General features: G+C 30.4%; 2 protein-coding genes across 2 annotated transcripts; both read right to left on the bottom strand.

The window, feature by feature from the left end:
• Positions 1 to 1086: 1086 nt before the first annotated feature.
• LOC136980621 (organic cation transporter protein-like) lies at positions 1087 to 10378 on the bottom strand. Its single transcript, XM_067276760.1, has 8 exons — positions 10196 to 10378; positions 10029 to 10132; positions 5566 to 5720; positions 5156 to 5324; positions 4947 to 5094; positions 1905 to 1990; positions 1415 to 1629; positions 1087 to 1292 (listed from the first exon to the last, which is right to left on the bottom strand). The coding sequence occupies exons 1-8, from the start codon at positions 10376 to 10378 to the stop codon at positions 1087 to 1089; spliced, it is 1266 nt and encodes a 421-aa protein (XP_067132861.1).
• Positions 10379 to 14168: 3790 nt separating this feature from the next.
• LOC136980622 (tigger transposable element-derived protein 1-like) lies at positions 14169 to 15887 on the bottom strand. The gene has a single exon (XM_067276761.1). It carries the CDS (start codon positions 15885 to 15887, stop codon positions 14169 to 14171), a length of 1719 nt encoding a protein of 572 aa, XP_067132862.1.
• Between the last annotated feature and the right edge of the window lie 1133 nt (positions 15888 to 17020).

A 17020-nucleotide genomic window follows, 5' to 3' on the forward strand; every position in this document is an offset into this window, starting at 1 on the left:
AAAGTATATTGATTTTTGGATTTCATGAAAGTTATCACAGACTTGTAATATTTAAATTTTAAATTTAATGCAAAAATAATGATTTCGTTAATTAAATAAAATCTCATAGCCGGAAAATTTAGGCAACTATATGCTAGATTTATTTTATATCCTTTTCGTTAATAACAGACAAATTTCTTTTCGAACATTTTGTTTTTCGAGCTTCTGTTCTTTTCGTTACAATCGATATTGTTTGATTATTATATCATTTTAAAATCGTTTTAAATCAAAATCACTTCACAATACTTGTTTCTTATTTACTTAACAAGGCCTTTTTATAGTCTTAATAACCAATCAAATATTTATTCTTTATTGTTTATAATACTAATTAATCTATATATATATATAAAAATGAAAATATCGGTATGTTTGTTCTCTATGCACATTTAAACCATACAACCAATTGCTACAAAACTCGGCAGTCACGTTAACATACTTCTAACTTAAATAGCATCGTGCAACCCACGATAGTCGAGTATATCGATTGAAATTACATACATCTTTACTTTTTATGCATATACATTTTTACATTATATTTCTATACATAGTAATCCTAATTTTAAGTAATTAATATTATTATTAATATTAATTTAATAATTTTAATTTTTTCCTGCTTCTCGCCATAAATAAAGTTTTCACTTTAATTTTTTTTCTCATGCAATCTTTCGAGTGCGTTTTTTATATTAATGTATTAATTCTCCTTTATGTTTCTTGTCTAATTTTTTCAATTCCTCTTCATTTTCTGACGTATTACTGCAAAAGTATAATTATATATTTTCTTATATTTTCATAAATTATATCAAACATATTTCAATAACTGTAACTTAAATCGATTATATTCTGTAAAACAATCATTAATAATTTCTTACTTCACAATGGTATCGTTCAAACGAATATTTTTGGTTTCGGGTAAAGGCAAAATGCACAAACCAGAGGTAACAGTCAATACTCCTACTAATACGAACGGAATGCTCCAATTTACCTTTTCACTCTGTAACAAATACAATAACATTATAATGTAAACTAGTATAAATAACTTAACTAATATTAAAAATGAAAGTGAAGTCGTACAAGATCTTTCATGAAAGGTGCAACGATTGATCCAAGTCTCGAGACGGTAAAACACGATCCAATACCCACGTTACGAATTACAGTCGGATATAATTCTAAAGTAAATTCGTACAATGTATTTGTTGTAATCGATTTACAGGTTCTGCATAGCACTACGAAGACAATCCTAAGCCATAGAAGATCTGTTTAAAACCCATAATCGTGAAAACATGAAAAAGCCAGGTCGTTTCAAACAAAACTATTCTTTCATATTGTTAAAATCAAAAGTAAGTTTAATGATTAGTATGATTAATTTTAGGTTTACCGTTTGGAACGGCTATTATGAGTAACGATGTAATGCCCACTGAAAAGAATCCGAACATCAAAATACGTCTTTTTCCAAAGCGAGGTAAAATAATGTTTAATACGGCAGAAACGCAAGCTTGCAATAAGGCAAATAAAAGAAAAAGAAGAAAGATGTTTCCTCCTGTGATATCCGCATTCAAAAGTAATGCGTAGGCGTCGAATATTATCACAAACCTGAAAGAAATGAAAGACCTTAATATGTATAATAAATTAAGATAAGTTTCAACAAAAGAAGGGCCACGTATTGGTTTTTGTTCACTCCATTTTTATAAAGAAAAACGCTTTATTAATTAATACAAAGAATGATTAAATACTACATTGTAATTGACATAAATTGAATTTTGACGGATGGATAACAATTCATTACGTTTTCAAATTAAAAATATAATTAGAATTATCCCTTATTAATAAAACATTGCTTAATACGTCAATAAATAAAAAATGGTTACCATAAGATGTACATGATGAAAGTAATTTTGCGTAACGTTTTATTTCTGATCAAATGAAAAAAGTTAATTTTCCTCCTCTTGTCACTCTGTAACAGAAAAATCACATACAGCATCATATTTAGTATAAAATATCGTATACATTAACTATTGTACACGTTTATTTTAAACTATGAGAAGTCCGACCAATGGCGGAACCAAAAGAATCAAAAAAGTCTTTTACGTGTTAATAAAAACATCCGTGTATATATATATATATATATATATATATATATATATATATATATATATATATAAATTATTTAATATTATGTGCCGGACGATTGTATTATGGATAATTGAATAAACCATATTTAAACTATGTCCTTTTCGAATTACTAGAGATAATCACATATAACAAGACCTTTAACTACCAGTAACAAAAATTCACGAGCCTTCTCCAAGAGCTGCATCAGATTTTTTAACGAATTCCAAATTGAAACGATGGAACGATAATAATCGAAAAAACCATTTTAAATTACAAATAACATGTAACATAAATGAACGACTAAAACTCGTAAATGTATGACCATGTCACACGTACCTTCTTAAGACGTACAGAGTGAATTAATATAAACTAACTATGCCCAAATTTCTCATAAAGATGCCTCCACACATGCGATATTGTATTACAGTATTTAGAATTAATACACTTGACGATCTGGCTGGCTTTATATATTTCTATAGCCTCCAAGCTACGAATATGGTCCGTTTGATAGGCCTGCCTAATTAACTTGGTGTTCCCCATGTTCGCATGCACTTCCAGGACAGTGGCGTACGTGGACAAGACAGTGGTATGCCTGTTGTTTTTAATATCGTATTCATGCTCACGTACCCTTTTTCGTAATCACCGTTTAGTTGAACTCATATACCAGGCATGGGCAAATGCGGCTCTTTTTTGAGTTACATGGGGCTCTTGCTGAAAGTGTTAATTTCTGTTTTTTATTATAATTTTTACAATTTTATTTTTATAATTTTGTGAAAATATGTTTATTACAAAATTCAATATTTGTTTTATATTATATTTATATTATGTAATAAAATCGCGCGCCTTTCCATACTATCCGCCACGACAGTACAGACCTGCGGCTCCCGTGCATTTTGCAAAATCTACATTTTGTCTTCCACTGAACTCTTGCTTGCCCACCCCTGCCATATACACTAACTTCCGTTGTATACTGTATACTGTATACTAATCTCTTACGGTATACTGTAAACTCCTGGGACTCTGCTTTGTTCTATCTTATACTTCGCGTTCGTATCAACTTATATATTCTATCATATCTCCTGTACTCGATTTCGGTATCACTATGTTTAACAATATCTTTGTATAAAGATTTAGAATGCCGATTGAACTGTACAGTGGTGCGCTTGGAGCCGGGGTTGCTCTGCTGGCTTCTGTTAAAAGTAATCTAGGTGTTGAGAACGGTGTGTGCAACTAGATGGTTGGAGTAAGCGCGTAATAACGCACGTAAAAGGTCTTTTTTATAGCCATATTCTGCAGCTATATCTTCGATAGGTTGCAGTTCTGGCAAAGCGTCGTCCCTATTGGTGTGATGAGTGTGGACCCGTCTGGTGAGAGTAGGGAATGCAGCGATCTTATACGAAAAAAGTCAGAACAATTTTCTGGAATGAATAGCAATAATATTTTTTACTGGTACTCAAAGGTTTTGTTTTATGCCAATAAACTATTTTTTCATCATAATTAGTAAATGCAATGCTTCGAAACTGAAACATATCAATTTAAATTTTATTTATTTATTTTGTATTTACGAGAATCGATTAAGCTCCATAGCACAGACACAACAATATTAAAACGAAACTATTTCATTCCTTAGTTTTCACAAAGAACCTATTAAAATAATTATTATTTTTATAAAAAGTCATTATTAATTCATTAATACCTAATCATAAATGCCGTTTTTACAATTTAAATACACCGTTAAAGACTTATTTATCAGACCTTAAAGTTTACTTTAATATCGATATTTTTGACAAATATTTACAAATAGTTATTCTATTATTTCAAACCATCGTCATTCTGTGTAAAGCTCAACTTATTTATTCTTTTTCTTCATTACTAGGTGTATTAATAGACACAAGGCGTCCTTACATCATTTTTATTTCTGAATCTTTTATCGGCCGGTACGCGTTTCGTGCAAAGGCCCCTTATTCGTCAACTACACAATAAAACATATTATAAATTTCTTACATTACAAGGGTTTTATCATAATAAGTTATGACCTACCATGACATCCGGGATTTTTTTTTTTTTTTGAGTTGTGTTGATACTTATACATTTTGTTTAAAATTACGTATTTACAGTTAAATATGTTAAAATATCGTTTCAGTTCTTAAAATATATTGATGATTTAAATTACTATTACAGTGGAGGTTCCGTGGTTCGACATCTAGCCACTTCCAGCATATACTTTTGACATCCGTGTTAACAGAATCTTTTTTAATCTCGTTCGCATATCAATATTTCTATAAAAACCATTATACTATAAATCAATCTTTTTAAATTATCGTTGAAACATTCAAATTGCCATTACCATTATTATCATAATTAGTTTTGTTGATAGTATTATAAATAGTATTATAGTAATTTTAACTAATTATTATGAATTTTTACACTAAAGCTTGTGTACATGTTATTGGCTTGACATTTTATTATTTCATAAGTTTATTTCAATTTTTTTTTTATACTATTTGGTTTCTTTGTCTAGAATTTTTACTTCATTGTTGTTTATATTACAATTATTATTATTGTACAGTGTTCGTAAAAAACTAAATTTATCCTGCTATATTTCAGGTCTGCAATGTGTTCTTTCAGACGTGTTTCTACCATTCTTTTGGTTTTACCTATGTAGCTTTTTGGGTTCTTGCATGTACAGTACATGGACGCCTTGTGTCTATTAATACACCTAGTCTTGAAGGAAAAAACAAATAGAAGAAGACACGGTTTCGGAATACATAACTTATTTATTATTAAAATCATTTTACCGTTATAATTTTCCAATGAAGTTCTTCAATAATTTCCGATAAATCGTCGTGATGTCTTTTATTTTTCTCCATTACGTTACGAATAACCTCTTCGGCTTTACGTAGTCTACCGTGAGTTAGCAGCCATCTTGGAGACTCCGGTATAAAACTAATCCAAAACATATTTTTAATAAAATATAAAGAGAATTAACACATTAAATAACCATTACCTGACAAATACGAGTGTTAGAATGGATGGCAAAGAGCAGCATAACTGAATATAAGTCGAATCTTTGAGAAACCAAGATACTCCGGTAATCATAAGCATCCCAATGCAATAGGCGAAACTGTTAATTACCATGACTTTATCTCTGTGTGCTGGTCCAACCACTTCCGTAACTACGGTATATACGATAATTATTTAATGTAAACTTTCAATTTAGATATATAATATTCACTGAAAAATTTGCAAATAGTTCATCCACAGTATTGCGTATTTACTTTGCGGGAATTTTTATTAAATATAGGCCTACGTAATTTATTTGAATGAAGTGAAGTTAATATAGTATATTAAGCAAGAAGCACAAAGTCAAATTCACATTCTATTGTTACCATTTTATTAATTTAATTCATGACTTACCGTATACAATGTAAGTTAGTGTAGAAGCAGAAATTCCTGCAGAAAAGAAGAAACGAGATACAGTAAACATCCAGTAATATGGAGAAAACGAGCAAAGAATCCCAGAAATGATGTGAAGCACGAGACCAGATATTATCACTGGTCTTCTTCCATATCTACGTAAATATTGATATAATTAATACATTGCTATAAAATGAAAAACACTTTCATGAAAACAAAATAAAAAGTTATATACAGTCAAACCTGTTTTTATGCGGTGGATAGGGACCGCATAAAAATGTCTCACATAGAAAATAACTCGTTTTAAAATCGTAGTCTTAGTTTCTAAAAGAATTACCTTTCTCTTCGCTTTGTTTTTGCCCTTATTCATTTTCAGGGATTATTTCTAAACATAAAATAAAAATCCTAAAATTTTATATCTGAATAGAAAAAATAATACAGTACATTTACCTTCAATTTACGCTTTGAAATGAATCTTATTTTAATGGTCCAGGAATGTGAAAGCACTTTGAAGGTTTGATTAACGTAATTAAAACAGACGTAGAATTTATTGACAACAGACGTCAGCACTTGACTGCATCATCTCGTCTGTCGTCTGTTTTACATATTTTTGTCCAGGTGGTGTTTTGTTGACTTAAAAAATGAATTATTTCATTTTTCGCATATTCATGCAATAATATTACTATAATAAGTTCATTTATGCTATAATTTAGCTATAATAAGTCAACGTGAGACATGACAAAAGGCATGAGACTAGTCGCCATCCAAGGTCCTAGAACATAAGGTTAGCTCATACAGCCGATTTAGCCACTTCCTGCCAGATTCCGGATATACGTCATCCCTAGTCGATCCATGCTCGAGCGACTGTTTCACCACAGTAAGCGAGGGAAGAAAATTTTGGAATTTCACTATTTTTGTTTCTTTGTTCAGCGTTTTTAGACTCATAATCTTCGAAGGTAAATATATCTATCGTTATTACTATTATTAAACATAATTATATCGATAAAAATTGTACGGAAGTAACAAGTGTGTTCCTAGAACCGTTTGATAATCTGTTGTTGTCTTTACTCTTCTTTCTGTAGAAATTACAGAATATGGTTACGGATAAAATATATTTATTACTAAAATACTTAAAAATACTAAGAATAGTTTTCTGCATGTATAAAAATAGTATCTGCACGATGAAACGACGACTACAAATAATAAGCTGGCCCCGTAACAGGGTGGTGACACTTTTAAGATAACTCGAGGTGTAGAAAGGAAATATTGTTTATTATTAATTAATATAACTTTTTTAAATATGCATATTTACGTAAAATGCTTAGAAATGCAAAATATAAAAATGTTTTATATATTTAGTATAAATTTATTGTAGTGTTATTTACTCGTATAATAATTTTTATGTAAGAAATGTTAATACTACTTTTTACCACTTCAGAATATTATATCTTGATTAGACTTATTTGGAAAAATAAAAAAATACTAAATTTTATTATTATTATTTTTTAGATGCCAGGTGCAACATGTGCTGTTGCAACTTGTAATAAAAGCTATTGTAAAACAAAGTTATTAAACAGGAAAGTTAGTTATTTTACATTTCCTAAAGATCCAATAATAAGGAGAAAATGGATCCATAATTGTAAAAGAAAAGATAAATTTAATCCTGATTCTTCTCATGTTTGCTCTGATCATTTCACAGAAAATGATTTTGAGAGAAATTTAAAAGCCGAATTATTAGGTTTATTGGCAAGACCTAAACTAAAGAAAACTTCTTTACCGACAGTAAATTTAGGAAATATAGAAAATGAAAATATTAAGCAGTCAAATGAAAGAAAGAATCGTTTATTAAAAAAAAAATAGAAAAAACCTGATAGAAAAACTTTTAGATGTAAATAAACAGGATAAACCAGAAGAATCTCTTAACAAATGTAACAATTGTAAAACTTTAGAAGATCTTAATTTTAAATTTAAACATGAAAATTCTATTTTAAAAATGAAGATTAAACATATTGAGATAAGAATGCAAGCAATCCAAAGAAATCTGAAATTGTTGAAAAGTAAAACTGTCATCATTCAAAAAGAACATGAGAAATTGAAAAAAATAAAACAGATTTTGTTATATCAATATTGAAAGGTACCTTTACAGAAACACAAATATATAATCTGCTGGAGAGAAAAAAGAAAATTAAATGGAAGAAAGAAGATATGAATTTGGCATTTACTTTGAGATATTTAAGCATAAGATCATATTTATACTTAAGAAATCAAATGAATATCCCGTTACCTGCAGTTTCGACACTTCGAAGATGGGCTTCAAAAATAAATCTTTGTCAAGGCATATTAAATGATGTTATAAACATCGTGAAAATTAAAGGCTTTGAACTTTCAGAAGAGGAAAAACTTACAGTTCTTCAGTTTGATGAGATGAAGGTAAATACTGTATATACTGTACTCATATTGATAAAACCACATAATTTAATAATTATTTTAATTTTCTGTTTTAACATTTTACTGATATTTCAGGTAAAGAGTATATATATGAATATGATAAAGTGAGGGATAAGTTTATTGGACCCAATAATCAAGTTTTAGTAATGATGGCAAGAGGACTATTTGCATCGTGGAAACAACCAGTTTACTTGGATTTTGATGTTAAAATGAAAAAAAAACTGTTATTTACTGTTATTTTAAAACTTTTTGATGCAGGATATACTGTTGTTGCTGTTGTTAGTGACTGTGGTGGACAAAATATAGGATTATGGAAGGAATTAGGGATAAATATATTCAATACTAAATTTATACATCCATCCAATGGAAATAATATATACTATTTTCTAACTCTACAGCTATTGCTATTAAAAGATATATTAAAACTGAAAATGCCTTAGCAGCTTATGAATTTATATCATCAGTTAATGCTGGTTTGATGTTATGAATAGTTCAACACCCAATTTTCATTACAAAATTGACTATCCCTCCAAATGTGCTTATGGCATTAACATAACTGAACAAAATAATATACTTGATAATACTTACAGAATAATTGAAAGTATGAGATGTGTATCTAAACAATCACTTCAAACATTTCAAAAAAGAATGCTTATATCTATTAAATCTATCAAAGATTTATTTTTCGACCTTAGTTCAAAATTTCCTAAATACCATTATATCTTAACATGTAAAGTAAATCAGGATTCTTTAGAAAACCTATTTTCACAGATTCAAACTAGAGGTGGTTTATATGATCATCCTAGTCCACTCGAAGTAATATATAGAGTAAGAATGATAATTTTAGGCAAATCACCAGGAATATTGCAAAATAAATTAAATACAGAAGATCAGATAGTTGAAAATTATTTAATAAATGAAATGTTTGAAGAGGCAGATTTACTGCAAGAAGTTTCAGATATGTCTAGTTCTAAAGAACAAGGAATATCTGAAAATTTATGCAATGTAAATGATGATGATTTATGTGAGATATCTCAGGAAAATGTAGAATTAAAAAATGATGGATTACAATATTTAACAGGATGGATTGTGAGAAAATACAAAAAAAAAAAAAATATTTAAAATATTAAAAAAATTTTCTACCTGATTTAATTGTTTTTACATAACACTTATTATTGATATCAATATATACAAATTATGTTTATAACATAAAAAATTGTTCTTTTTATAAAGTTATTTTTGTATATGTATGAGTAAATAATATCGTTTTTGGTACATGAATATTAAAAATTAAAAATTATATTGGTCTATTTTTTAGTTTTAAAAAAGAAGTCGTTTGATGATAAATTAAATTAATTCATTTATATATAAATCACCTACGTAGGATTTACCAAAATTAATCTTTTAAGAAACTATTATTGTTATAATGTCGTAAAATAGATAAAATTGATTTTATTTACAAATTAGAAAAACGCATTTTAATTTCAACTTTACACGTAAAAATTACGAAGATTTGCTCAATATTCCGGATTTTTCTTATTTATAATCCATTTTTATTTACATTTAATAAAATATAAATCGTAATTAATGAAATATTAGCGTGTAATTAAAGCTACAAGCCTCTGATCGGTAATGTTTCTACCATAAGGACATAGTAATATATTTCGTTTTCCACTAGGAATGACGTCAAATAAGCAACCAATGAGAAGCGTTTCTTCTCTATGAGCTAACCTTATATTCTAGGACCTTGAGTCGCCAACTATACCGCACAAACAAAAAATCGCACAAAAAAAGACCGCAAAAAAACAGGTTTGACTGTATTTGACTACTAGAATTGAGTTTATTAATAAGACGTATTGCACTAGGGTGTTGGTTTTTGCAACTGAGAAAAAAACCAAAACACTAGTGCAATACATCATATTAATAAGCTCAATCCTAAGAGACAATTATATAACTAATTGTAGAAAATGAGGGCATAGAAGTATATGAATTAACAAAATGAGAAGGTTTCACACCTATCGGATATCTGGCCAGATACGATACCGGAAACGAAAAATCCCACGAAGTAAGAAGATCCAGCGACTGAACTCAACCAAGAACTTTTACAAACTAAATTCCACTGAAAATTTTAAACAAAATTAAACTTCAGATATACATTTAAGTAAAATCGTTTAATTCTTACCTTTTCAATAAGACTACTTCTGTATTGTGAATGATCGTATTCCCACGAACGACAAGGAATATTGGTAAAGTTCTTTTCATATTTCTCATCGTTAATATCGTATACTTCACATCGACTATGTGTTGTTCTCCCGTTTCTGATTTCCAGGGGAGCGCTGATATTTTTCCATTCTTCTACAGACATGTTGATGTATTTTGGTGTTCTCGCACACCAATAATTCACTTTGTACGCCAAGAATGGCCAATTTAAATTGCTCATTGCGAAGAGAACAATATTGCATACAAACATCCCGAATAAAAATTTTTGCCATCTTCCAAATGAACCGATAAGATCTGTAAAATCTTGAAATTGTTTCGATGTTTCCTACCAAAACATATAATTTTGGTATTTAAAAGATGAGTCATTATGTAGTGTAGAGCAAAATAATGAAAGTATTCAATCTTATATAATAATTTTTGGGCTGTAATTTGAAAAAATTATAGACCTATACCGTCTACCTTTTCATAAGCTCGAGAAGTATGCTACATAGATGAAAGACGAGACCAGATATGGAAATTTTAAGGAAAGCCTATAATTATATACAGAAAATTCTGCTTAATTGGGAAAAATCCGGACCTGACTACGTTGAAGCGATTACGCGGCTATCATATTTAAGCGAATTTTAATGGTACAGAAAAATCTAAAGTAAAAACTGAAAAGAAGAGATAAAAATCATTTATTGAAAAATATGATTAACGTTCAATGTTAATACATATATGCAAATGAATTCAAGTTCAAAACTTCCTCATCAGGTTTAAACAGCGCCCGTGTTGAAGTCTGATGTGATTTACCTCATACATGCTTTTTGTTGTGTGGTTACTAACCTGGTTAGCCACTAGCAATCACGTACTTGCATCAGCCGTTGACCTCCGCAGTGCGTATGTGATGTATATTTCTGTCCGTAATTTAAATATTTCTTTTATGACTTTTAAACTGTTGTAGAAGAAAATCCAAGAGCATTCGCTACCTCGCTGATAGCGCGACCCATTATTCCTGCTCCAACAATCTATTCATAATGACAATAAATCCTTTATACGGCCTAATTAAACTCAGACATAACCTACAACAATCGTACATATGGTGTCAATTGAAAATATTCTATCTGAAACATTTCCTCCATGGGTGGTAGGAAATAACATTGCGTGTGCTGCTGTCTCTAATTTTTGGCACTTTGGTTTATATAACAACCATGAAATTATATGTAGATTGAGACAAACTTTAAAAATCAAAATGTGTCATAAGTATTTCAAACACTGGATTAAATCTTGGAAGACACGGGCAAATAATACCAGACCTTCCGGTTTGCTGGAGTTAGATCTTAAACATTTTCGATTATAAGAAAATACATCACATGCGATAAATGAAACTCTGGCATTCCGCCTCAAATTAGTACTGTATTATCTTGCCCCTGTAATACTTTTCCTGTTATCAATCAACAGAGCCGTGCCTGTCATCTATGTAACTTATATTCGGAGATATTTTTTTTAATTTCAATAACGTGATTTACGGTTTGTTATATAGTAAATCGGGGCCTCCTGTCCATACACTTGCAATATCTGATTTCCAATTTAATTTATTCATTCATTTAATTCATATAGAAATTTACATCATTTCGTTTAAATTGTCTTTATAGAGTCGTAACTTTATAAACAAATATAAATTCTACCCGATATTAGATATGTCGTTTGCAACGATGAAAAAAGAAAAAATTATTCTAATACTAGCGGGTGGGCCCGGCGTTGCTCGGGCAAAAGTAACGATAGCGAAGATTAAGATTATTACGTTATAGTCAACTTTAACCGTTTTCACAGAATGTAAGAATTGAGATCCCTTGTTTTCAGACTAATTAGAAAATTTTTAGATGTGTCTAAAAATATGTTCGATTTCCCGCAGAAACGAAAAAACTGCATCTGCGTCTTGCACGTCGTTTTCTCTTAACAATTCCATTCCTAGGTAACACTTCTATTGTTGACGGAAGTGTTAAGACTTAATCTTGTCCCTCTCCCCCTTGGAAAAGAATTTCGAAAAATCTTTTCTTAGTGTGCGTTCTCGTGACGTAACCTAACTGTATACCAAATTTCAACTCTCAACTCCTAACCGTTTGGGCTCTGAGCTGATTATTATTATTATCATTATTATTATCAACTTGTCTCGATTATATATACAGATTAATAAATATAATCCTTACTTCTATTTCAGGCGATCCGTTTCTTTCTTCTATGGTATCCATGGTGTTCTTCATTAATGTCGTAGAATATAAACGTGAAATAGTTTCCTACATAAAAATTAACAATAACATAATTGACTTATTCCGAATCCGTGCCTTCTTTTAATTATTCTTTACTATACAACTGGGTTCATGCGTGTGTAAGATCTTGAATAAAGAGTAATGTTAAAGATGTCCAGTGTCTACCTATGCACCCAGATGTGAAGTAAAGAATAATAACATAACTTTTCTGTTTTATCACTACATATCAGAAAACGAAACAATTTCTTATTATCTAGAGCAGCGATTCTCAACTTTCTTAGTTCCGCGACTCCCCAAATGATAAATATAATTAAAATTACTATTTTGCGACCCCCACCCACAGGAATAATAACATTAAGCCGTCCTATTACTAATTGAATTTTCAATGTAACTATAAATGTAAATTTTTTTTAAAATTCAGCGCTAAAACTAAATTTAAAAAAAGATTAATAAATTAACTAAATTAATAAAAAAATTATAATTTTGTATTATACATATGCATTCACTTCGTAAGTGCATTCTTAAAACACGTAATAACAGATTTTTGTGTGATCTGTATGAATTTAATGGAACTGTGCACATTGAACCATTTGTTTTATTACACACTTTCAAGGTTAATTAAAATATATTTTATTAACCCCTTCTGCTAGTATAATAAATGTTGGTCCTAATTCTTACATAATGCGCTTTCTTTTGTGAAAAAGCTTCCGAAAAATTGTTTGTTGTATTCCTTGTATGTATGTAAATCAATTTTATATACTGTACATAAAAATGCATAATGTATAAAAATACAATAAAAATATTTATTATATTCATTTCTGTAAGGAAATGAGAACAATAAGTAGGCTTTTTATTTATTTTTAATTGATAGAAGTATAAAAATATTAAATATCAAATTCATCTATTTTTATTTTATGGTGTAATACAAATTACCTTGTTTTAAAACATAGTTACAGTCAAACCTGTTTTTATGCGGGGGATAGGGACCGCTTTAAAAAAACGCATAAAAAAATCGCACGAAACTTCACGAGGGGCTATAAGAAATAGTTTTCGCAACACAATTAAAAAAATATTTTTTTATGCGGTCAATAGGGACCGCATAAAAAGTCTCACATAGAAAATAACTCAAAACCGTACGAAATAACTGCGAATTGTGAAAGTTGCCGACGTATGGGGGCAATTAGTTAATTGCGCGTCAGGGAAAACCCAGGGACCGATCGTACGTGGGTGGTGGCGGCAGAGGCAACGATGACAAGTGTCTTACAATAACCGTTTATTTTAACATCAAATTTTTTTCCCCTTTTCTGTTGATTGTTTACATCCCGGCTCTTATATACGAGCACCGCGACATCCCCTTCGTTGTTTATTATCGCGCTGCGTTTGCTTTAGAAGGAATGTTTTACATCGGTCGGATTTGTAGCCCAACACGCGTTCTCGCTCCGATCGACCTTCCGAAATTTCCCGATGTAGCAATCTTGTAAACAATCAAATTCCCGGCGCGATTTTAGGATCTTCACAATTGCTTTTTTAAACGAAATCATGACGAGGCTTGGCAGCCACTTGGAATCTCGCCAAACCTTTTGGAATCTGATTTAGAAAATACACATGCGAACATTTTAAAATATTTTATTTGCATATGTACTGTACTTATTTTGCACATACAAAACTTTTTAAAACGTATAACCGTTATTCTTCGTAGTCTGACAATACGCGAACTTTGTTGTGGTAAACTGGTTCAAAATCGTCACTTGAAGATACTACCTCGCACTCGTTTAGAGTTGACTTTTTTTCAGTTACCAAGTAGTCGGTGATCAGTTTTTGCGACGACTGTTGTTTCACTAGATGCTTGTATATGTCTCGGTAGCCAGATATACAAGATTGAAGCTCCTTTTGGAGTTTTGAAGCTCTTTCAGAATTGGCATCGATTGTAAGAAAATGACATCCTAATTTATGGCAAAGTTTGAGTCCTGCATAGATTTTATCTGCTGTCATATAATCGGGTTCTTCTTGCCCATCAGTAACATCTGTTATGTAATTTATAATGTCATCATCCCATACGGTTTCATCCTGAATCATTTCGACAAGATCATTTTCACTGAAAGTATTAAACCCGTCTCCGCCGATGCCATGTGCTAGCGTAACGATTTCTGTTGTTAACATTGATGTGTTTTCGGTTGCACTTCTATTGATGACACATTCTGGCCACGCTGCTTTCCAGCATGCATTTAATGCGTGTTGTTTTATTTCAGTAATTGCTGCAGCAGCGTGATTTATGCAGTCCAATATCGAATACTTTTTCCAAACTTCAGTCAAGGTTATTGCATCGTTTTCAAGTTTTTTCAAAATGTATCTGAAAGTTAACTTCACATAGTGTTTCTTAAAAGCTGCGATGATGCCCTGATCTAATGGTTGTATAAGGCTTGTCGTATTGGGTGGTAAAAATACTATTTTCACATTAGGGTGCTCTATACGAGGATGCCCGGGTGCATTGTCAACAATTAGCAATACGTTAAAAGGAAGTCCCATATCAGTCATATATTGTTTAACTTCTGGAACGAAGCAATCGTTGAACCATGTTATAAAAACAGGTGCTGTGACCCATGCTTTTTTATTTGCCATGAAATGGACTGGAAGCTCAGCTACATTTTTGCCCTTTAGCGCACGTGGGTGCAATGATTTATTTATCATAAGCGGTTTTAACATTCTCGCTCCAGATGCATTACTACAAAGTAAGAATGTTACTCTGTCTTTTGCAGCTTTAAAACCACTTGCTGTTTTCTCGGACTTGGCGATGAACGTTCGGCTAGGCATGTTTTTCCAAAACAACCCAGTCTCGTCTGCATTAAATACTTGATCCGGGCAATATCCACTATCTTCAATAATTTTTGCTAACACTTTAGAATAATTTTTAGCGGCTGTTTCATCAGCGGATGCAGCTTCACCCTTTATCTTCAGATTGTGAAGTGCGTGTCGTCGTAAAAACCCGACTAACCAGCCATTGCTTGCAGAAAATTTCCGGCTTTCAGTGTGAGACGATGAACAAGACGGCTCTAAATCCTTCAGCTGATTATAAAACCGTATAGCTTTCTCTTTAATTAATTCTCCGTCAATGGGGATTCGTTTTTCAGTAAAGTCTTGAATCCACAATATTAGCGCCTGTTCCGTTTTCTCTATCAAAATGTTTCTTGAATACGATGTTCGTTTAGCGCTTTCGTTTGTGGCACAATTAGTAGATTTATATATTTCACCTGCCTGTTTTCGTATGCCTCTTATAGTGAATTCACCTAATCCAAATTCTTTACCAAGAGCTGTGGATCCTTCACCTTCTGCTGGTCGTTTTAAAATCATAGTTTTAGTTTCTAAGGAAATTGCCTTCCTCTTTGCTTTGTTTCTGCCCTTATTCATTTTCAGGGATTATGTCTAAACATAAAATAAAAATCCTAAAATTGTATATCTAAATAGAAAAAATAATACAGTACATTTACCTTCAATTTACGCTTTGAAATGAATTTTATCTCAATGATCCAGGAATGTAAAAGCACTTTGAAGGTTTAATTAACGTAATTAAAACAGACGTAGAAATTATTGACAACAGATATCAGCACTTGACTGCATCGTCTGGTCTATCGTCTGTTTTACATATTTTTGTCCAGGTGGTGTTTTGTTGACTTAAAAAGTAAATAATTTCATTTTTCGCATATTCATGCAATAATATTACTATAATAAGTTCATTTATGCTATAATAAGTTTATTTAGCTATAATAAGTCAACGTGAGACATGACGAATCGCACGAGACTAGTCGCCAACTATACCGCACAAATAAAAAATCGCACAAAAAAAATCGCACATAAAAAAGAGCGCATAAAAACAGGTTTGACTGTATTAGCATTTACGTGTTCAAGGATATTCTAGAATAATATGAAAGATATTACTACGTAGAATGATTTAAATCTTTAGAAAAATTTAGCAGAAATATAAAAGTCGTTTTATCGTTCTATTCATTTCACCTATTAACATTTGTACTTACATAAAAAAATTTAATTTTACATTTACATAAAGCACACGAATTCATTTTAATTTAAAAAAATTATTTTAGCACTAACCCATCACGATTATAAAACTATTTTCAATTATTATAAATTTTTATTTAAAATTATTAAATATTCACAATAATGCTATGATACTATGAAATATTATATTTTTCTGTATTACATAAAGTAAGATTTAATTTTCAAACAGAAGAAAATAAATGTCAAAGTCTACTCGAAATGCAATAATTGCTGCATTACTTGCAAGATTTATATAACATTCACGATCTCATTTCACACAGATTTAAAATACAATAGGAAAAGAAATAATGTTTAAAATGCCTTAAAGAAAATTATCTTAATATTTGAAAACAATTTCTTAGCTTAGCGATATCTTTGTTGTTATTAAAATAAAACTGACCTGATTATGACTGGAAAGGTTGAAATTCTTCTAATATTATAGGTAAATAAATGTGACATAAATTAACAGAAGTATTTATAATATATTA

This window comes from Centruroides vittatus, unplaced genomic scaffold (genome assembly GCF_030686945.1).
Source record: "Centruroides vittatus isolate TY-2023 unplaced genomic scaffold, ASM3068694v2 contig_717, whole genome shotgun sequence".
Taxonomy (NCBI): Eukaryota; Metazoa; Arthropoda; class Arachnida; order Scorpiones; family Buthidae; genus Centruroides; species Centruroides vittatus.